Source organism: Capra hircus, chromosome 22 (genome assembly GCF_001704415.2).
Source record: "Capra hircus breed San Clemente chromosome 22, ASM170441v1, whole genome shotgun sequence".
NCBI lineage: Eukaryota > Metazoa > Chordata > Mammalia > Artiodactyla > Bovidae > Capra > Capra hircus.
Window position 1 is genome coordinate 52,062,561 of NC_030829.1, and position 14,720 is coordinate 52,077,280.

General features: G+C 39.8%; 1 protein-coding gene across 1 annotated transcript in view; it reads left to right on the forward strand.

Moving 5' to 3' along the window:
- SMARCC1 (SWI/SNF related, matrix associated, actin dependent regulator of chromatin subfamily c member 1) overlaps window positions 1–14,720 on the forward strand; it is a 122,472-nt gene that overhangs the window by 58,630 nt on the left and 49,122 nt on the right. Inside the window, exons 20-21 of the mRNA XM_018067112.1 lie at window positions 6,151–6,409; window positions 7,108–7,269. Coding sequence (XP_017922601.1) covers window positions 6,151–6,409; window positions 7,108–7,269 — 421 coding nt within the window. The remainder of the gene's footprint in view (window positions 1–6,150; window positions 6,410–7,107; window positions 7,270–14,720) is intronic.

Genomic DNA, 14,720 nt, shown 5'->3' on the forward strand with positions numbered 1-14,720 from the left:
CGTTTTCACACAGCAGTAATTATCTCCTTGGCCTTGGGTAGCAGATGTTCCTTTGAATTGGGGCATTTCTTCATATCCAGTTTTTCTTAACTTAGACCATGTCAGTCATTGTAGACTAATTCCCTAGAGTTTCTATGCATTTGAGCATACAACCTCCATATCTCCCAAAAGGATTTCAGAAAAGGGACTGAAAATATCTGCCATTGAAAAAATTACCTTGTGAATGAAAGGTGAAGGCTGTGATGAATCCCTGATTATACACAATATCTCTGTCCATCAGCACGTTGCTTTTTTCAGTTTCCTTATGTCTTTGGAGATTCTTGCAGATCTCTTAATTGTACTCTGAAGGGTAGGAAAAAGAGAATCTTTGGTTTCATATTTGCCATTTTCAGAGGAGAACTGTTTGTCTTCAGTTCAGTTCAGTTGCTCAGTCATGTCTGACTTTTTGCGACCCCATGAACTGCAGCATGCCAGGCCTTCCTGTCCATCACCAACTCCTGGAGTTTACCCAAACTCAAGTCCATTGAGTCGGTGATGCCATCCAACCATCTCATTCTCTGTTGTCCCCTTCTCCTTCTGTCCTCAATCTTTCCCAGCATCAGGGTCTTTTCAAATGAGTCAGCTCTTCGCATCAGGTGACCAAAGTATTGGAGTTTCAGCTTCAACATCAGTCCTACCAATGAACCGCCTGGACTGATCTCCTTTAAGATGGACTGGTTAGATCTCCTTGCAGTCCACATGACTCTGAAGAGTCTTCTCCAACACCACAGTTCAAAACCATCTATTCTTTGGTGCTCAGCTTTCTTTATGGTCCAGCTCTCACATCCATACATGACTAGGGAAAAGCCATCTCTTTGACTAGATGGATCTGGATTTTCATAATTTGCTTGTCCATTAGGTATATTGTTTTAGTTTATTAGGCAAGTTTGTTACCACCTGGATATGTAGTTAGAAGCAGGAGAAATATCTTAAATGGCTTTTTCAGATAATTAGTATTCTTTGATAAAGGCATCTGCCCTGCCCCCCCCCTTTTTTTAAAAAACATACTGAAGGTTTGTGGGGATCTTGATTAAGCAAGTGTGTTGGTGCCATTTTCCCAACAGTATTTGTTCACCTTGTGTCCGTGTCACATTTTGGTGACTCTCAGAATTGTTTTAAACTTTTTATTGTTAAGTATATATTTTTATAGTGATCTGTGGTTTTAGATGTTACTATTTCAAAAATATCATTCACTGAAGGCTCAGATGATGGTTATGGGCTTCCTTGATAGCTCGGCTGGTAACGAATCTGCCTACAATGCAGGAGACCCAGGTTTGATTCCTGGGTTGGGAAGATGCTCTGGAGAAGGGATAAGGCTACCCACTCCAGTATTCTTGGGCTTCCCTTGTGCCTCAGCTGGTAAAGAATCCGCCTGCTGGGTTCGATTCCTGGGTTGGGAAGATCCCCTGGAGAAGAGGACAGCTACTCACTCCAATATTCTGGCCTGGAGAATTCCGTGGACTGTATATAGTTCATGGGGTTGCAAAGAGCCGGACATGACTGAGCGACTTTTACTTTCAGGTGATAGCTAGCACTTTTTAGTAGCAAAGTATTTTTTTAATTAATTTATTTTTGTCTGTTCTAGGTCATTACTGCTGTGGGGGCTTTTCTCTAGTTGGGGCCAGTGAGGGCTACTCTTCATCGCAGTGTCTGAGCTTCTCTTGTTGTGGAGCATGGTCTCTGTGTTGCCAGGGCTTCGGTAGTTGCAGCCCCCAGGCTCTAGAGCACAGGCTTACTAGTTGCGGTGCATGCGCTCAGTTGCCCCTTGGCATGTGGGACCTTCCCAGACAAGAGATCAAGTCCATGTCTCCTGCGTTGGCAGGTGGATTCTTTACCACTGAGCTACCAAGGAAGCACTGGCAACAAGTTATTTTAAAATGAAAGTACGTGCGTTTTTTTTGAAGACATAAAGCTATTGCATACTTAGTAAACTACAGCATAGTGTGACTTGTAACTTATATGCACCGTAAGGGCCAGCATATCTGTGTGACTTGCTTTATTGCAGTCCTCACTTTATCACAGTTGTCCAAAATTGAAACTGCAGCATCACCAAGGTATGCTTGTCCAGTATCACAATAAACCTTGACCACTGGTAGTTTCTTAAAGGTTAGTTGGTGTGAAATCCGTTGGTCTCTCCTGTTGGACTAGTAATGGATCTTATACCCATGTATGATTACATAGTGTCTTTCATTGATAAGATGGAAAATACTGGTTTTCTGATTTATGCAGATCTTCCAAATGTCGATGCAGTTTATTATACAATATCAAAAAATGCAAATTGATCATATTGGTACCAGTCTCATTAGGAAGTCTTTTAGAGAGTAGAACAAGCTTTCATGGCAGATGCATGATTTTCAGAATTGTAATTTTTCACTTAATTGTTGGCAACAGACAGTATCAGTTGTTTTCCTTGGAGTGATAATTTTGAGAATCATTGTTTATTTTTGAGACAGTGTCTGCCAAACATCTGTGTCTGTAAAACTGTGGTGTGTTAGCGATTCTGTCTAGTGACAGTGATACTTGGAGAAGAGAGTGGCTACTTGAACTTGAAACTCATCACACAAGTGCTTTTCCTTTAGATAGTTATCATGCTGCAAGAGTTGGTAGTCTTCCTGTTTACCTGACATTTCATAACATCAAATATTGAAAACACATGGGCTAAGATAATTAGATTCAATAAAACCATTTTTACTATTTCATCCAGGAAATGTTTAAGTTGGCTTATGTGGTTTCTCCAAGTACATGGTAATGAGGACTTAAATGACCCTTAAGACATCTGGTGCTACTTCCTTGATTGACACTAAGGGGCCAGTGGTTTCCCCCCGTTGCTTTTGTACCGTTGTGCACATGTCAACATAACAAGTAAGACAGTAATGTCCCAGTGTTATTATTTTGATCTCTCAGTTTCTGTGAAGGGGTCTGGTGCTCTGTGAGTTTCCAGACCACACTTAGGGATCCTTTGGGCCTAGGGTGTCGCACGTATCTGTTTTGCTCTAATTTGATTTTATGAATTGTTCCAACAGTCATGGTTCATGAAAAATTTTAATGGTGTATTAACTCTTCTGTTTTCATTTTTACCAGCCTCTTCTACTTTCCTTATTCTCTCTTCTCAGTCTCTTTCTCTCTGTGTCTGTCTATATTCAAAAAGATTGGTTCCTTTTGCGTTTTTACCACTATTTTCATTTGTTCTTGTCTGTCCTTTCAGTGTCATTGGTATGCAGAGAGCTTCTTTCCTGAACTCCTTTTTCTTTAATTCAGGGCTGTCTTGTCTAGTCATGTCTGCTTGTGGGTATTGATTTTACCATTCTCAGTCCTTGTGGGGAAATGTATGGGAAATACTTTTGTATTGCTCATATAGAATCTGTGGGCTCTGGGAAGAGAGGCAATTGTGCAGTACTGCCTGAAACAGCATTTTCCTATCGGTTCTTTTCCTTGCTGTACATTAATACTCAGGAGTTTTCTTCTTTGTGTCCAACTCTTTGCAACCCCATGGGCTGCAGCACACCAGACCTCTCACTATCTCCTGGAGTTTGCCCAAGTTCATGTCCATCGCATCGGTAATACCATCCAGCCATCTGGACCTCTGGTGCCCTCTTCTCCTCCTGCCCTCAGTCTTTCCCAGTATTGGGGACTTTTCCATTGAGTCGGCTGTTCGCGTCAGATAACCAAAATACTGGAGCTTCAACTTCAGCATCAGTCCTTCCATTGAGTATTCAGGGTTGATTTCCCGTAAGATTGACTGGTTAAGATTAGAGGATAGTAAATAAAGAGTGAGGTCAGAATGGCCGAGCTCCTGTTTACCCTGAACATATCCCACAAAGCCACAGATCTCCACACAATAGTGTGTTTTCTCTCCTGCAGCTGGAGGCTTTGCAACCGGTTGATTTTCCTTCTAAACATGCTGTTGAACCAACAGATGTCTGCACTTACCCAGAGGAATATAAAAGTCTTCCCAACAGCATTGTTGACTATTCACACCTTCTGTTTTTATCGTTTATTTATCGATAATTAATAGCTTAAGAACATGAAGTCAGAGGAAAATTTTTTAATCGATTTATAACCAAAAGCTTCGTCAATTTCACCGACAAACACATCTGGAAGACTCGTTAGAGTATATTATTGTCCATTCTCCCTCCCCCAAATCATACCATTTTATCAGACATGCATATCACATAGGCTACTTAACCAGGTATCTTCCTGTGTAATTTTATATTACACTTCAGCTTCCAGTTGTCCTGAAGAAAGGCCTTTTTAAAAATTATGGGGTGTTTTCGTCTACACCCCTCAGCTTTCAGGATCTTACCGACCAGGGATCGCACCTTTGCCCCTCTCAGTAGAGTCCTAACCACTGTACTGCCAGGGAATTCCCCAGATTTTTTCGTTTTTCTTTTAATGCTTGGAGTCATGGAAAGTGAGATTCCTTTCCTAATTTAGTTTGGCTACCTGTGATTAAATTCAGCACATTTTATTTGGTACTGTGTTTCAGGCACTGTGGCAGACAGATTGAGATATAGTGTCTACAGTAATTCAGTTCAGTAATAGTCTACTGTGATAGAAACTGATTGAAACACGATTAGAGGTATGACGAGACACGTACAGAGGAGTGGCTCTGTAGCTGGCCTGGGTAGATAAGATATAATGGACAGCTTCCTGGAGTAGGGTGCTAGTATTGGTTCTGGTCCCTGATATTTCTAGTACAGAACAAACTGTACATACACACAATACTTAGGATGTGGGATCTGGGTATTCCCGAACATTAAAGAATGATGGTGAGATGGAAGAATTAGCAGATCCCTGTCGTGTTTGACCTTAATTCCATAACATAATGATGAGAACTGAAATAGTTTTAGGCAGGCAAGCAACAGTCTCCTGTGTCACATATCTGGCACCTGGAAGAAGGATGGATTGAAGGGTAGAGACAGGCAAGTCTAAGAATCCAGGTAAGCAGTGGTGAAGACCCCAGTGATGGCAGGAGGAGGTGTTGCGTAGTGTAAATGTCTGCTGATGACTTTTTTTCTGTATGTCACCCTTTTCCTTCGTGGAGGCCTGTCGCCATGTTGTTTTGAAAACCTCTCTTCATTCTGCCTCTCCTATGTAATGCTTCTGTTGGTGCTCAGGCTCAGAACTTCACTGCTTCTCAGCCTTGTGCTTTTCTGGATGCTGACAGTGGCTTGAATTCTGCATGTCAATTCCTTTGCTTTATTCTGAGAAAAAAACTTCCTGAACTTTCTTTACTTTTCTCTGGCTAAAGGAAAATGAACAAAGGAAAAAGCTTAAAAGTAAGCTCATCTGAAAAGGTTATGCTGGAAAGTATCAAGACAATCTCTCCTGGATTTTGCTCAAACATGTCCTTTGAGTTGGTAATGCCAGCTAACCATCTCATCCTTTGTCATCCCCTTCTCTTGCTCTCAGTCTTTCCCAGCATCAGGATCTTTTCCAGTGAGTCGGCTGTCATATCAGGTGGCCAGAGTATTGGAGCTTCAGCTTCTGTCTGTCCAGTGCATATTCAGGGTTCATTTCCTTTAGGATTGACTGGTTTGATCTCTGTGCAGTCCAAGGGACTCTGAGGAGTCTTCTCCAGCACCATAATTCTTTGTAATATACACGCCTTTTACATTGTAACATGTATACTATCATGTAAGAATCGAATCGCCAGTCTATGTCCGACGCAGGATACAGCATGCTTGGGGCTGGTGCACAGTGATGACCTAGAGAGATGTTATGAGGAGGGAGGTGGGAGGGGGGTTCATGTTTGGGAACGCATGTACACCCGTGGTGGATTCATGTCAATGTATGGCAAAACCAATACAGTATTGTAAAGTAAAATAAAGTAAAAATAAAAACTAAAAAAAAAAATTAAAAAAGAAAATTAAAAAAAAATAAATCTCGAAAGAAAAAATATATATATACACGCCTTTTATTTGTTTTTCTTGACTGAGAATTTAACATAATAAGGAAAGCAATCAGATCTACCTGCTGTGAACAGTATAACTATTTTCATTACTGTTTTTAATTTAAAGCCCATCTAAACAACAGTCGCAGGTTTCTGATGTCATTAAGTATTACTTCCTTGTTACCTGATAATTAAAGCTCCTGTTTTTTCCATCACAGGCTCTGGAGATGTATAAAGATGATTGGAACAAAGTGTCAGAGCACGTTGGAAGTCGCACTCAGGATGAATGCATCCTTCACTTCTTGAGGCTTCCTATTGAGGACCCATACCTTGAGAATTCTGATGCTTCCCTGGGGCCCCTGGCCTACCAGCCTGTCCCCTTCAGTCAGTCGGGAAACCCAGTCATGAGCACGGTTGCTTTTTTGGCATCTGTGGTGGATCCTCGTGTGGCATCTGCTGCAGCCAAAGCAGCTTTGGGTATGGACTTTCTTAAGCTGTCTCGCGAGCGTAACCATTTCAGAGCATGGTTTCATGCTTTCATGATAGTTTATCTCAGATTTAGGTGTTATCAGCTGTTACACTCATTGCAGTTTTATGTATTACCCCTTAAGGATAGTAGGTTATGTTTTCTAAATAAAGCAGTTAGCATACAACATTTTTCAAACTATGAGCATTTTTTAAGAATTTAGAGGGACAAAACAGTGGTTTTTAATGGTATTTTGTGATTCATATGGATTTTTATACAATTGGTAAAAAGCTATTTAACATTCTTGGATTGCATGAATTCTAACTAAAACTTTCTCACACTATAGAATTCTTTCTTGACTTTGGTTGTTTCATCCTTACTGTTTTCTTGATTAAAATCCAAACAGCAGAGTTAGATGAAATTTGGACAGCAATTTTGATTGTTACTGATAGATATTTAAAGATCTAATCTCTTGTTTATATAGTAAGACTGTGACGCGTAAGGTAAGACATAGGAGTCATGGAATTGCTTCACTGTACACGTTTATTGACTTTGGCCTTCTTGACTTCCTGGGATAGGTTAGGTTGAGTCTTGAGAAAGGTCACTAGGTTACACACGACACGCTAGTGTTGTGTCAGATTTCCTAGTTTACACTGAAGCAAATACTCACGCAACACTAGATCACTGTTCCATTTTTATTCTTACACAGAGGAATTTTCTCGGGTCCGGGAGGAGGTGCCCCTGGAGTTGGTGGAGGCTCATGTCAAGAAAGTTCAAGAAGCAGCCCGAGCCTCCGGGAAGGTGGATCCCACCTACGGCCTGGAGAGCAGCTGCATTGCAGGCACGGGGCCAGATGAGCCAGAGAAGCTGGGTGAGTCCCTGCTGCCCCCGAGGATGGTTAATAGTGGCTGTGTTTTCCTGTCAGCTTGCTAGAATAATTGGGTTTGCTTGCATTTAAAAGTGGCTACAATGATCAGTACAAACTTAGGCCTTAAAAGAATTTATGTATGACTTTTTAAATCTCTTCCTTTTGTGATATAATTTTTAAAAAATTGTCTTCTGTTAATAAATCACAGTTGTGAGGTATCTGATGCCTGTTTTTAAATCTAGGTTTTGAGTGTATAGACCTAAGAATTCCAAATGGACTTTTGTGGTTGTTTTAATTTAGATGTTGCTGAGTAGATTGTTGTTTTGGGTTATTTTAAATTGAAATAAACTTCATGTGAAATTCTTCATTTTATTCACTTAAAATGCATATTATCCAGTGGCTTCTAGTAAATTCTCTGTGTTGTGCATTCATCACCACTGTCTAATCCCAGGACATTTTCCTCCCCCCAGAAGAAATCCCGTATCAATTAAGCAGTGACTTCCCATTCTTTCTCTCCTCAGTTCTGATACCATTAATCTGCTTTCTGTCTCTATGGATTTGCCTATTCTGGACATTTCTTGTAAATAGAAGCATGCTGTTGTGGCCTTTTGTGTCTGACTTCTCTCATGTAGTGTAATGCTTTCAAAGTTCATTCATGTTGTCCTATAATTCAGTACTTTGTGTCTTTCTGTGCTCGATAATACTCTTGGGTGGATATGCCACATTTCACTAATCCATTAATCAGTTCATGGCTGTTTGGTCTGTTTGTGCTTTTTATTCATTTGAATAATGCTGTTACGAACATTCATGTCCATAACATTGTCTGCTTCTTGGGTGCCTAGGAGTGGAATTGCTGATCTTGGGAGTTTGTATAATTAACTTTTCGGATGCTACTCAGTTGTTTGCACAGTGCTCTTACCTTTTTCTTCCCCACCAGCAATGTATAAGGTTTCTGATTTCTTCACATTCTCGCAGAAATACTTGTAGTTTTCTGAGGACCCTCCATACTGTTTTCTGAAGTGGCTATACTGAAATGTTTTTTGACTACTGATTCAAAATTTGTTTGCTTGCTATAGGAAATTATTCTCTTTCTTTTTGGGATAGTTTTGGTAGTGTGTGTTTTTGTAGGAATTTTTAAGATTATCTAGTTTGCTTGCCATGCATGCAAAAAAAAAATCATAAAACCAGAACTAGAAACAACTTGGATGTCCATCAACTGAATGGATAAGCAAAATGTGGTATTCAGTGGAATATTATTGGACCATAAAATGGAATGAAGTATTAAACATATTCTGCATCATGGAGGTAGCTTGTAAACATTATAGTAGGTAAAAGAAGCCAGTGAAAAGAGACAGTATATTGTGTAATTGCAATTATATGAAATGTTCCAAATAGGTAAATGTGTGGAGACAATCGGGCTTCCCTGGTGGCTCAGTAGTTAAGAAGGAAACACGGGTTTGATCCCTGGGACCAGAAGATTCCCTGGAGAAGGAAATGACAACCCACTTCTCGAATGAGAAGTGTTCCTATTCTCACACTAAAGTAAAAATCCTGTTTTATATATAGTTATCAGTCGTGTATTTTCACTGTTTTTTACAGTGTTCATTAATTTTTTCATTCATTATGAAACAATTTCTGATGAATAACTCAAGCTAAATATTTATTGCTGTCATCTTTCCTAATAGTTCTGTCATTGTCTTAGTTATATGAAATTTATATAATCTGTGCTTCAGCTGCAGTAGCTTTTTGTCTTTTTATTTATTCTTACAGAAAAAGATAATATGAAGTTAAAATTTAAATTGTCAGCCAGTATTGCACAGATGATACCGTTTGAACTCCTGGTGCTCTGTTGTAGGTGGTTTGAGTAGATGCTAGTAAGGTCTCTTCTAGCCTCAAACCTCACGGTTTCTGTGAGTTACCATAGGACCTAGCCCTCTTGTTTTCTCTGCTTTCTTTAAAGTATCAATCTAGCAGCTTTATTTTGCAAATATGAAAACAGATTTTCAGATTCATGAAACCTCTTACTCCAGCCCTAAGAACACATTATTGACCTAACTGTTCTTAATATTGGTTACTAATCCAGAGTATCAAGGCTTTGAATTAAAAAGTAATTTACAGTATCCACAGTATTTCTGAGTTTGAAAACACACTATTTTCTTTTCTCTTAGATGGAGACAGAAATTAGCAAGCCAGACCATGTCTCTGTTGCTTTTTGTTGATTCTACACCATGTGGCAGTGCCCAGTTCAGGCCAGGAAAACCTGGGTCTATTGAATGCCTGGGAAAGGTCTTACTTTCCTCAACTTTTTTTGTGTGTTTTTGGTTCATCTGTAGGGTCTTTTGGTTCCCTGTGGTCATGGAATTGAAAAGGGTTGGCAAAGCCTTCTTATTTGATTCAAAAAGTGTTTCTGTGCTTTGTGGTATCTGAGACATGCTTTTACATATAAATTTGTTCAAAAATTTTTGGTAGATAATATCATAAAGCATTAGTGGTTAAGAAACAGGTTGCAAAGTTGGCCATTTCTGGTTTAGTGGGATTTAAAAGAGGACTTCTTCCCCACAGCTCCCCCCAAAATCAAACAACCTTAGTCTTGTGAGGCTAAATTTTTCTGATTCATTAGTGAACGTATGGTTTCTACAGTGTACAAAGCTTGAATCAGACTGCTGCAGGAAGTACTGGCGACTCCACAGGGTGATTCTTAGAATGACATGAACTGTAAGCTTCACTTGTAGTACCTGGAGGTAGCCTTGCCAGCTAACCTTTTTGAAGTGCAGTGTGTACTCAGTAGTTGCAGCAGCAGAATTTGGGTCCTTTACCATTTAATAAGACCGTGATACTGAGAGGGATTGAGGGCAGGAGGAGAAGGGGATGACAGAGGGTGAGATGGTTGGATAGTATAACAGATTCAATGGACATGAGTTTGAGCAAACTCAGGTATATATATAGTGAAGGACAGGGAAGCCTGGCGTGCTGTAGTTCACGCGGTCGCAGAGTCAGACACGACTGAGTGACTGAACAACAATAGCCACCATTTAATAAGGTTAGGGAAAGAGCCAGGATAATGTGAATGTTTCTAAATGAGTCATGAACAGAGTTCTATAACTAATGCTGGCCTATCACAGCTAAAGTGATTTATCTTGGGCTGTGACTAACAGAATAAATTACGAAATAGCAAATGGTACTCCCTGTAGAGTTGACTCAGCAAAGTTGTAGTGGGGAATCAATAGTATGCGTCCTATCTTTCTGAACCACATACTAAGTTCAGAGTTCAAAGAAAGGAAAAATCAAATGTACATCTAAACTTATACTTTTTATAACAAAATAGTGCTTTATACATAGCACACAGATTTGAAAATAGAATGACATAGGTTTTCCTTATCAAGATAATATCATGCTTGGGTGGTACATTAGTCATACTTTTTATTGTGATACTTAATTTGCAGTTGCACTAATGTGTATTGATGATGATGATGAAACAATACGGGGAAAAATGTTTCCTTATGAAAATAAGACTTTGGATTTCTCTCATTAGCTTATCTAACTTTTTTTTTTTAATTTGTTTTTATTTTTGACTGCCCTGGGTCTTTGTTGCTTTGCACAGGCTTTCTCTAGTTGCAGCAAGCAGGGGCTACTCTCTCCTTGTGGTGCACACACTTCTCCCTGCAGTGGCTTCTCCTGTGTGGAAAGGCTCTGGGTGCACCAGCTTCAGTAGTTACAACATGGGGGCTCAGTAGTCTCAGCTCGCAGGCTCTAGAGCATGGGCTCAGATAGTTGTGGTTCATGGACTTAGTTGCACCACAGCATGTGGAATCCCTGAATCAGGGATTGAACCCGTGTCCCCTGAATTGGGGGGCGAATTCTTATCCACTGTGCCAACAGCGCAGTCCCTTATCTAACTTTTTATTGTGAATTGCAAGGGAGTATTTGGTGAAATAAAAGTTAAGATAAATGAACACTAGGTCTGGAACACAGTATTTTTCATTTATTATGTGAATTTCATTTGTTACAGTTTCTCATGAGAATTGTTTAGTAAAGAAGTGTCAGCTTAGGATTTTGTTCAGTTTATCCTCTTTAACACTCTAGTCATTGATTAGTATATACTGATTTTTTTTTTTTTTTGTATGGATTTTTGTTTGAGCAGAGACCGTTTTAGGAATAGAAAAAATGATATTGATATTTGATACCTTTTTTATTTAATCTAAAAATATCATGAGATTTTATTTGCTTGGGGGAAAGATGGGAGAAGTTAAGACAAAAGAAATGGAAAGAAATTTTAAACATAGCTTGGAAGTCACTATAACTGTATACAACATTTCTTTCTGAGCACCCATATTTTTTACACATTTTATAGGGTTGTTTTTTAAAAAAAATTTTTGTTTTTATTTATTTCACTGCAATGGGCAGGTCTTAGGTGTGGCTTGTGTGATCTAGTTCCCCTTCCAGGAATCAACCCAGGCCCCCTGCAGTGGGAGTGCAGAGTCCTATCCACTGGACCACCAGGGAAGTTCTTATATAGGACTTCGGTCATTTGAGATTCTTTTCAGAACAACCCTTTGGAAAAAGTGGCATTGTTTTCATATAGGAGCAAAGGAACTGAGGTGTTGGAAGATGACATTGGCATGCTTGTAAGAGTAGACTAGAATTTGAACCTAAATATCTCTGACCCTTCCTTCTTTCCTCAACCTCTTTCCTCTGTAAACTGTATAGGTATGTTTGTGTATTTTTCATTCATTAAACAGGGATCATTAAAGGCCTAATGGCTCCATTGTATGTTTTGCCTTATATAGTATGGCAAATACTATGGAAAAAGACCCAGGCCCTCCTGAACACCTAGGCTCTACAGAAGGAGTCAGGCAGATGTACTGGGAAGAATTCAGTTCACTTCACTCACTCAGTCAGGTCTGCCTCTTTGTGACCCCTTGGACTGCAGCACGGCAGGCCTCCCTGTCCATCACCAACTTCCGGAGTTTACTCAAACCCATGTCCATTGAGTCAGTGATGCCATCCAACCATCTCATCCTCTGTCATCCCCTTCTCCTACCGCCTTCGATCTTTCCCAGCATCAGGGTCTTTTCAAATGAGTTAGCTCTTTGCATCAGGTGGCCAAAGTATTGGAGTTTCAGCCTCAACATCAGTCCTTCCAGTGAACACTCAGGACTGATCTCCTTTAGGATGGACTGGCTGGATCTCCTTGCAGTCCAGGGGACTCTCAAGAGTCTTCTCCAACACCACAGTTCAAAAACATCAATTCTTCGGCGCTTAGCCTTCTTTATAGTGAAACTCTGACATCCATACATGACTATAGGGAAGAGTGGCTGTGGGTGATTCATCTGTACTGGAGTAAGTATTAAGAAACACACAGAAAAATTCAGTCAGTGTGATTCAGTATATGAGCATAAAACATAAGCATTCTTGGATGGGAGATCAGTTTTAAGCTAGACTGTAGGCCCCACCCACCCACCTTTTTCACTCAGAGATAAATGAGACTGTAAATATGTTGTGTTATCATGGTGTCTCATTGTGTTCTAGGTGTTGGAGTACTGGTAAACAAAATCGTCCAAAATTCCTGCCCTTGTGGACTTTTATTTTAGACATGGAAGATAGAATTAGAATATATAAATTAAATGTAAATACATGGAGTGTGTTGGCCAGTACCTGGCATCATGAATATCAGAGCAGGGACTCATGGATAAGAGTGAAGTGTGGGGAATTGCAGTTTTAAATGGTTAGGGGAATGAATGTCTCACCATGAAAGTGACATTCGGGCAAGGATATAAGTGGAAGGTAAGGAAGGGAGCTGCGTAGACATCCAAGATCAGAGGGTTCAAGGCATGGGGTGCAGCCAGCATATAGGCCTCTGGACAGGAGCTGCCTGCTATATGGAGGAATAGCAAGAAGAATCACAGACAGGTAGCTAGCTGTATTGCAGGGTAGAGGAGGTCAGGGGAGACTATGAGGGGCCTTGTGGGTCTTTGTAACAGTTTAACGTTTACTTGGAGGTGGAGCCAAAGGAGGGATTTGAGCAGAAGAGTGTCAGGGTGTAACCTGTGTTCTAATGTTTCATTCTGTTAGGCTGAAAATAGACCCCATCTAGGAATTGTTAAATTGATGTATTTTTGTAATAATTATGTACTGTGTTTGAATATTAAGATTTTTTTATTTTATCACCACGCCTTTTATTAAAGAACTTCTTTTTTTCTTTTTTTAATTTGACCTGGAAATAAAACAGAATTGCCTTTCTGATCATCTCTTTATTTGTAGCCAAGCATTCTGTAAAGTTGATAGGATAGCATAGTGTAGTCTCCTATGCCTCCCACTTAGGTTCAACTTTGCCATTTTAATCTATTTAGGCATCTAAATAATTTTTATTTTATTATCTTTATGAATTATTTCAAAGTAAGTTGTATACATCATGATTCTTTTCATCCCCACTAAGTAACTCAGCATGTGTCTCCTAAGAATAAGGACATTTTCCTAAATAAATATTGTAATACAGTGATTCTTAGTCACTTAAGGTCATCAGCCCTTCCCCTTAGGGTGTTGGAATGTGCATGTATATTCAGGGGTCAGGCAGGAGTCTGTTAAATACATATTATTGTACCCTCCATTTGTATTGCCTAATCTGAAGGCAAATAGATGTGGAAACAGTAGATGACTTTATTTTTCTGAGCTCCAAAATCACTGCAGATGGTGATTGCAGCCATGAAATTAAAAGACACAACTCCTTGGAAGGAAAGTTATGACCAACCTAGACAGCATATTGAAAAGCAGAGACATTACTTTGCCAACAAAGGTCCATCTAGTTAAGGCTGTGGTTTTTCCAGTGGTCATGTATGGATGTGAAAGTTAGAGCATAAAGAAAGCTGAGCACCAAAGAATTGATGCTTTTGAACTGTGTTGTTGGAGAAGACTCTTGAGGGTCCCTTGGACTACAAGGAGATCCAACCAGTCCATCCTAAAGGAGTTCAGTCCTGAGTTGATTGGAAGCACTGATGTTGAAGCTGAAACTCCAATACTTTGGCCATCTGATATGAAGAGCTGATTCATTTGAAAAGACCCTCATGCTGGGAAAGACTGAGGGCAAGAGGAGAAGGGGACAAGAGGGTGAGATGGCTGGATGGCATCACCGGCTCAATGGACATGGGTTTGGGTGAACTCTGGGAGTTGGTGATGGACAGGGAGGCCTAGCGTGCTGCGGTTCATGGGGTCGCAAAGAGTCGGACATGACTGAGCGACTGAACTGAATCTGAAGTATGGGTTTTACTTTATTTTATTGTTTTGCATGCTGACTAGATTCACTGTCTGTATCTTAATTCTGGTTTAGAGAAATTTGAAAGATTAAGTTCATTGATGCTTTTTCCTTATTATTGACTATGCTTTTGGGGAACTTGAATCACAGATATTATTATATATAGAGTGTTCAGAGAAGATTCTTTTATATCAATGAGTGAATT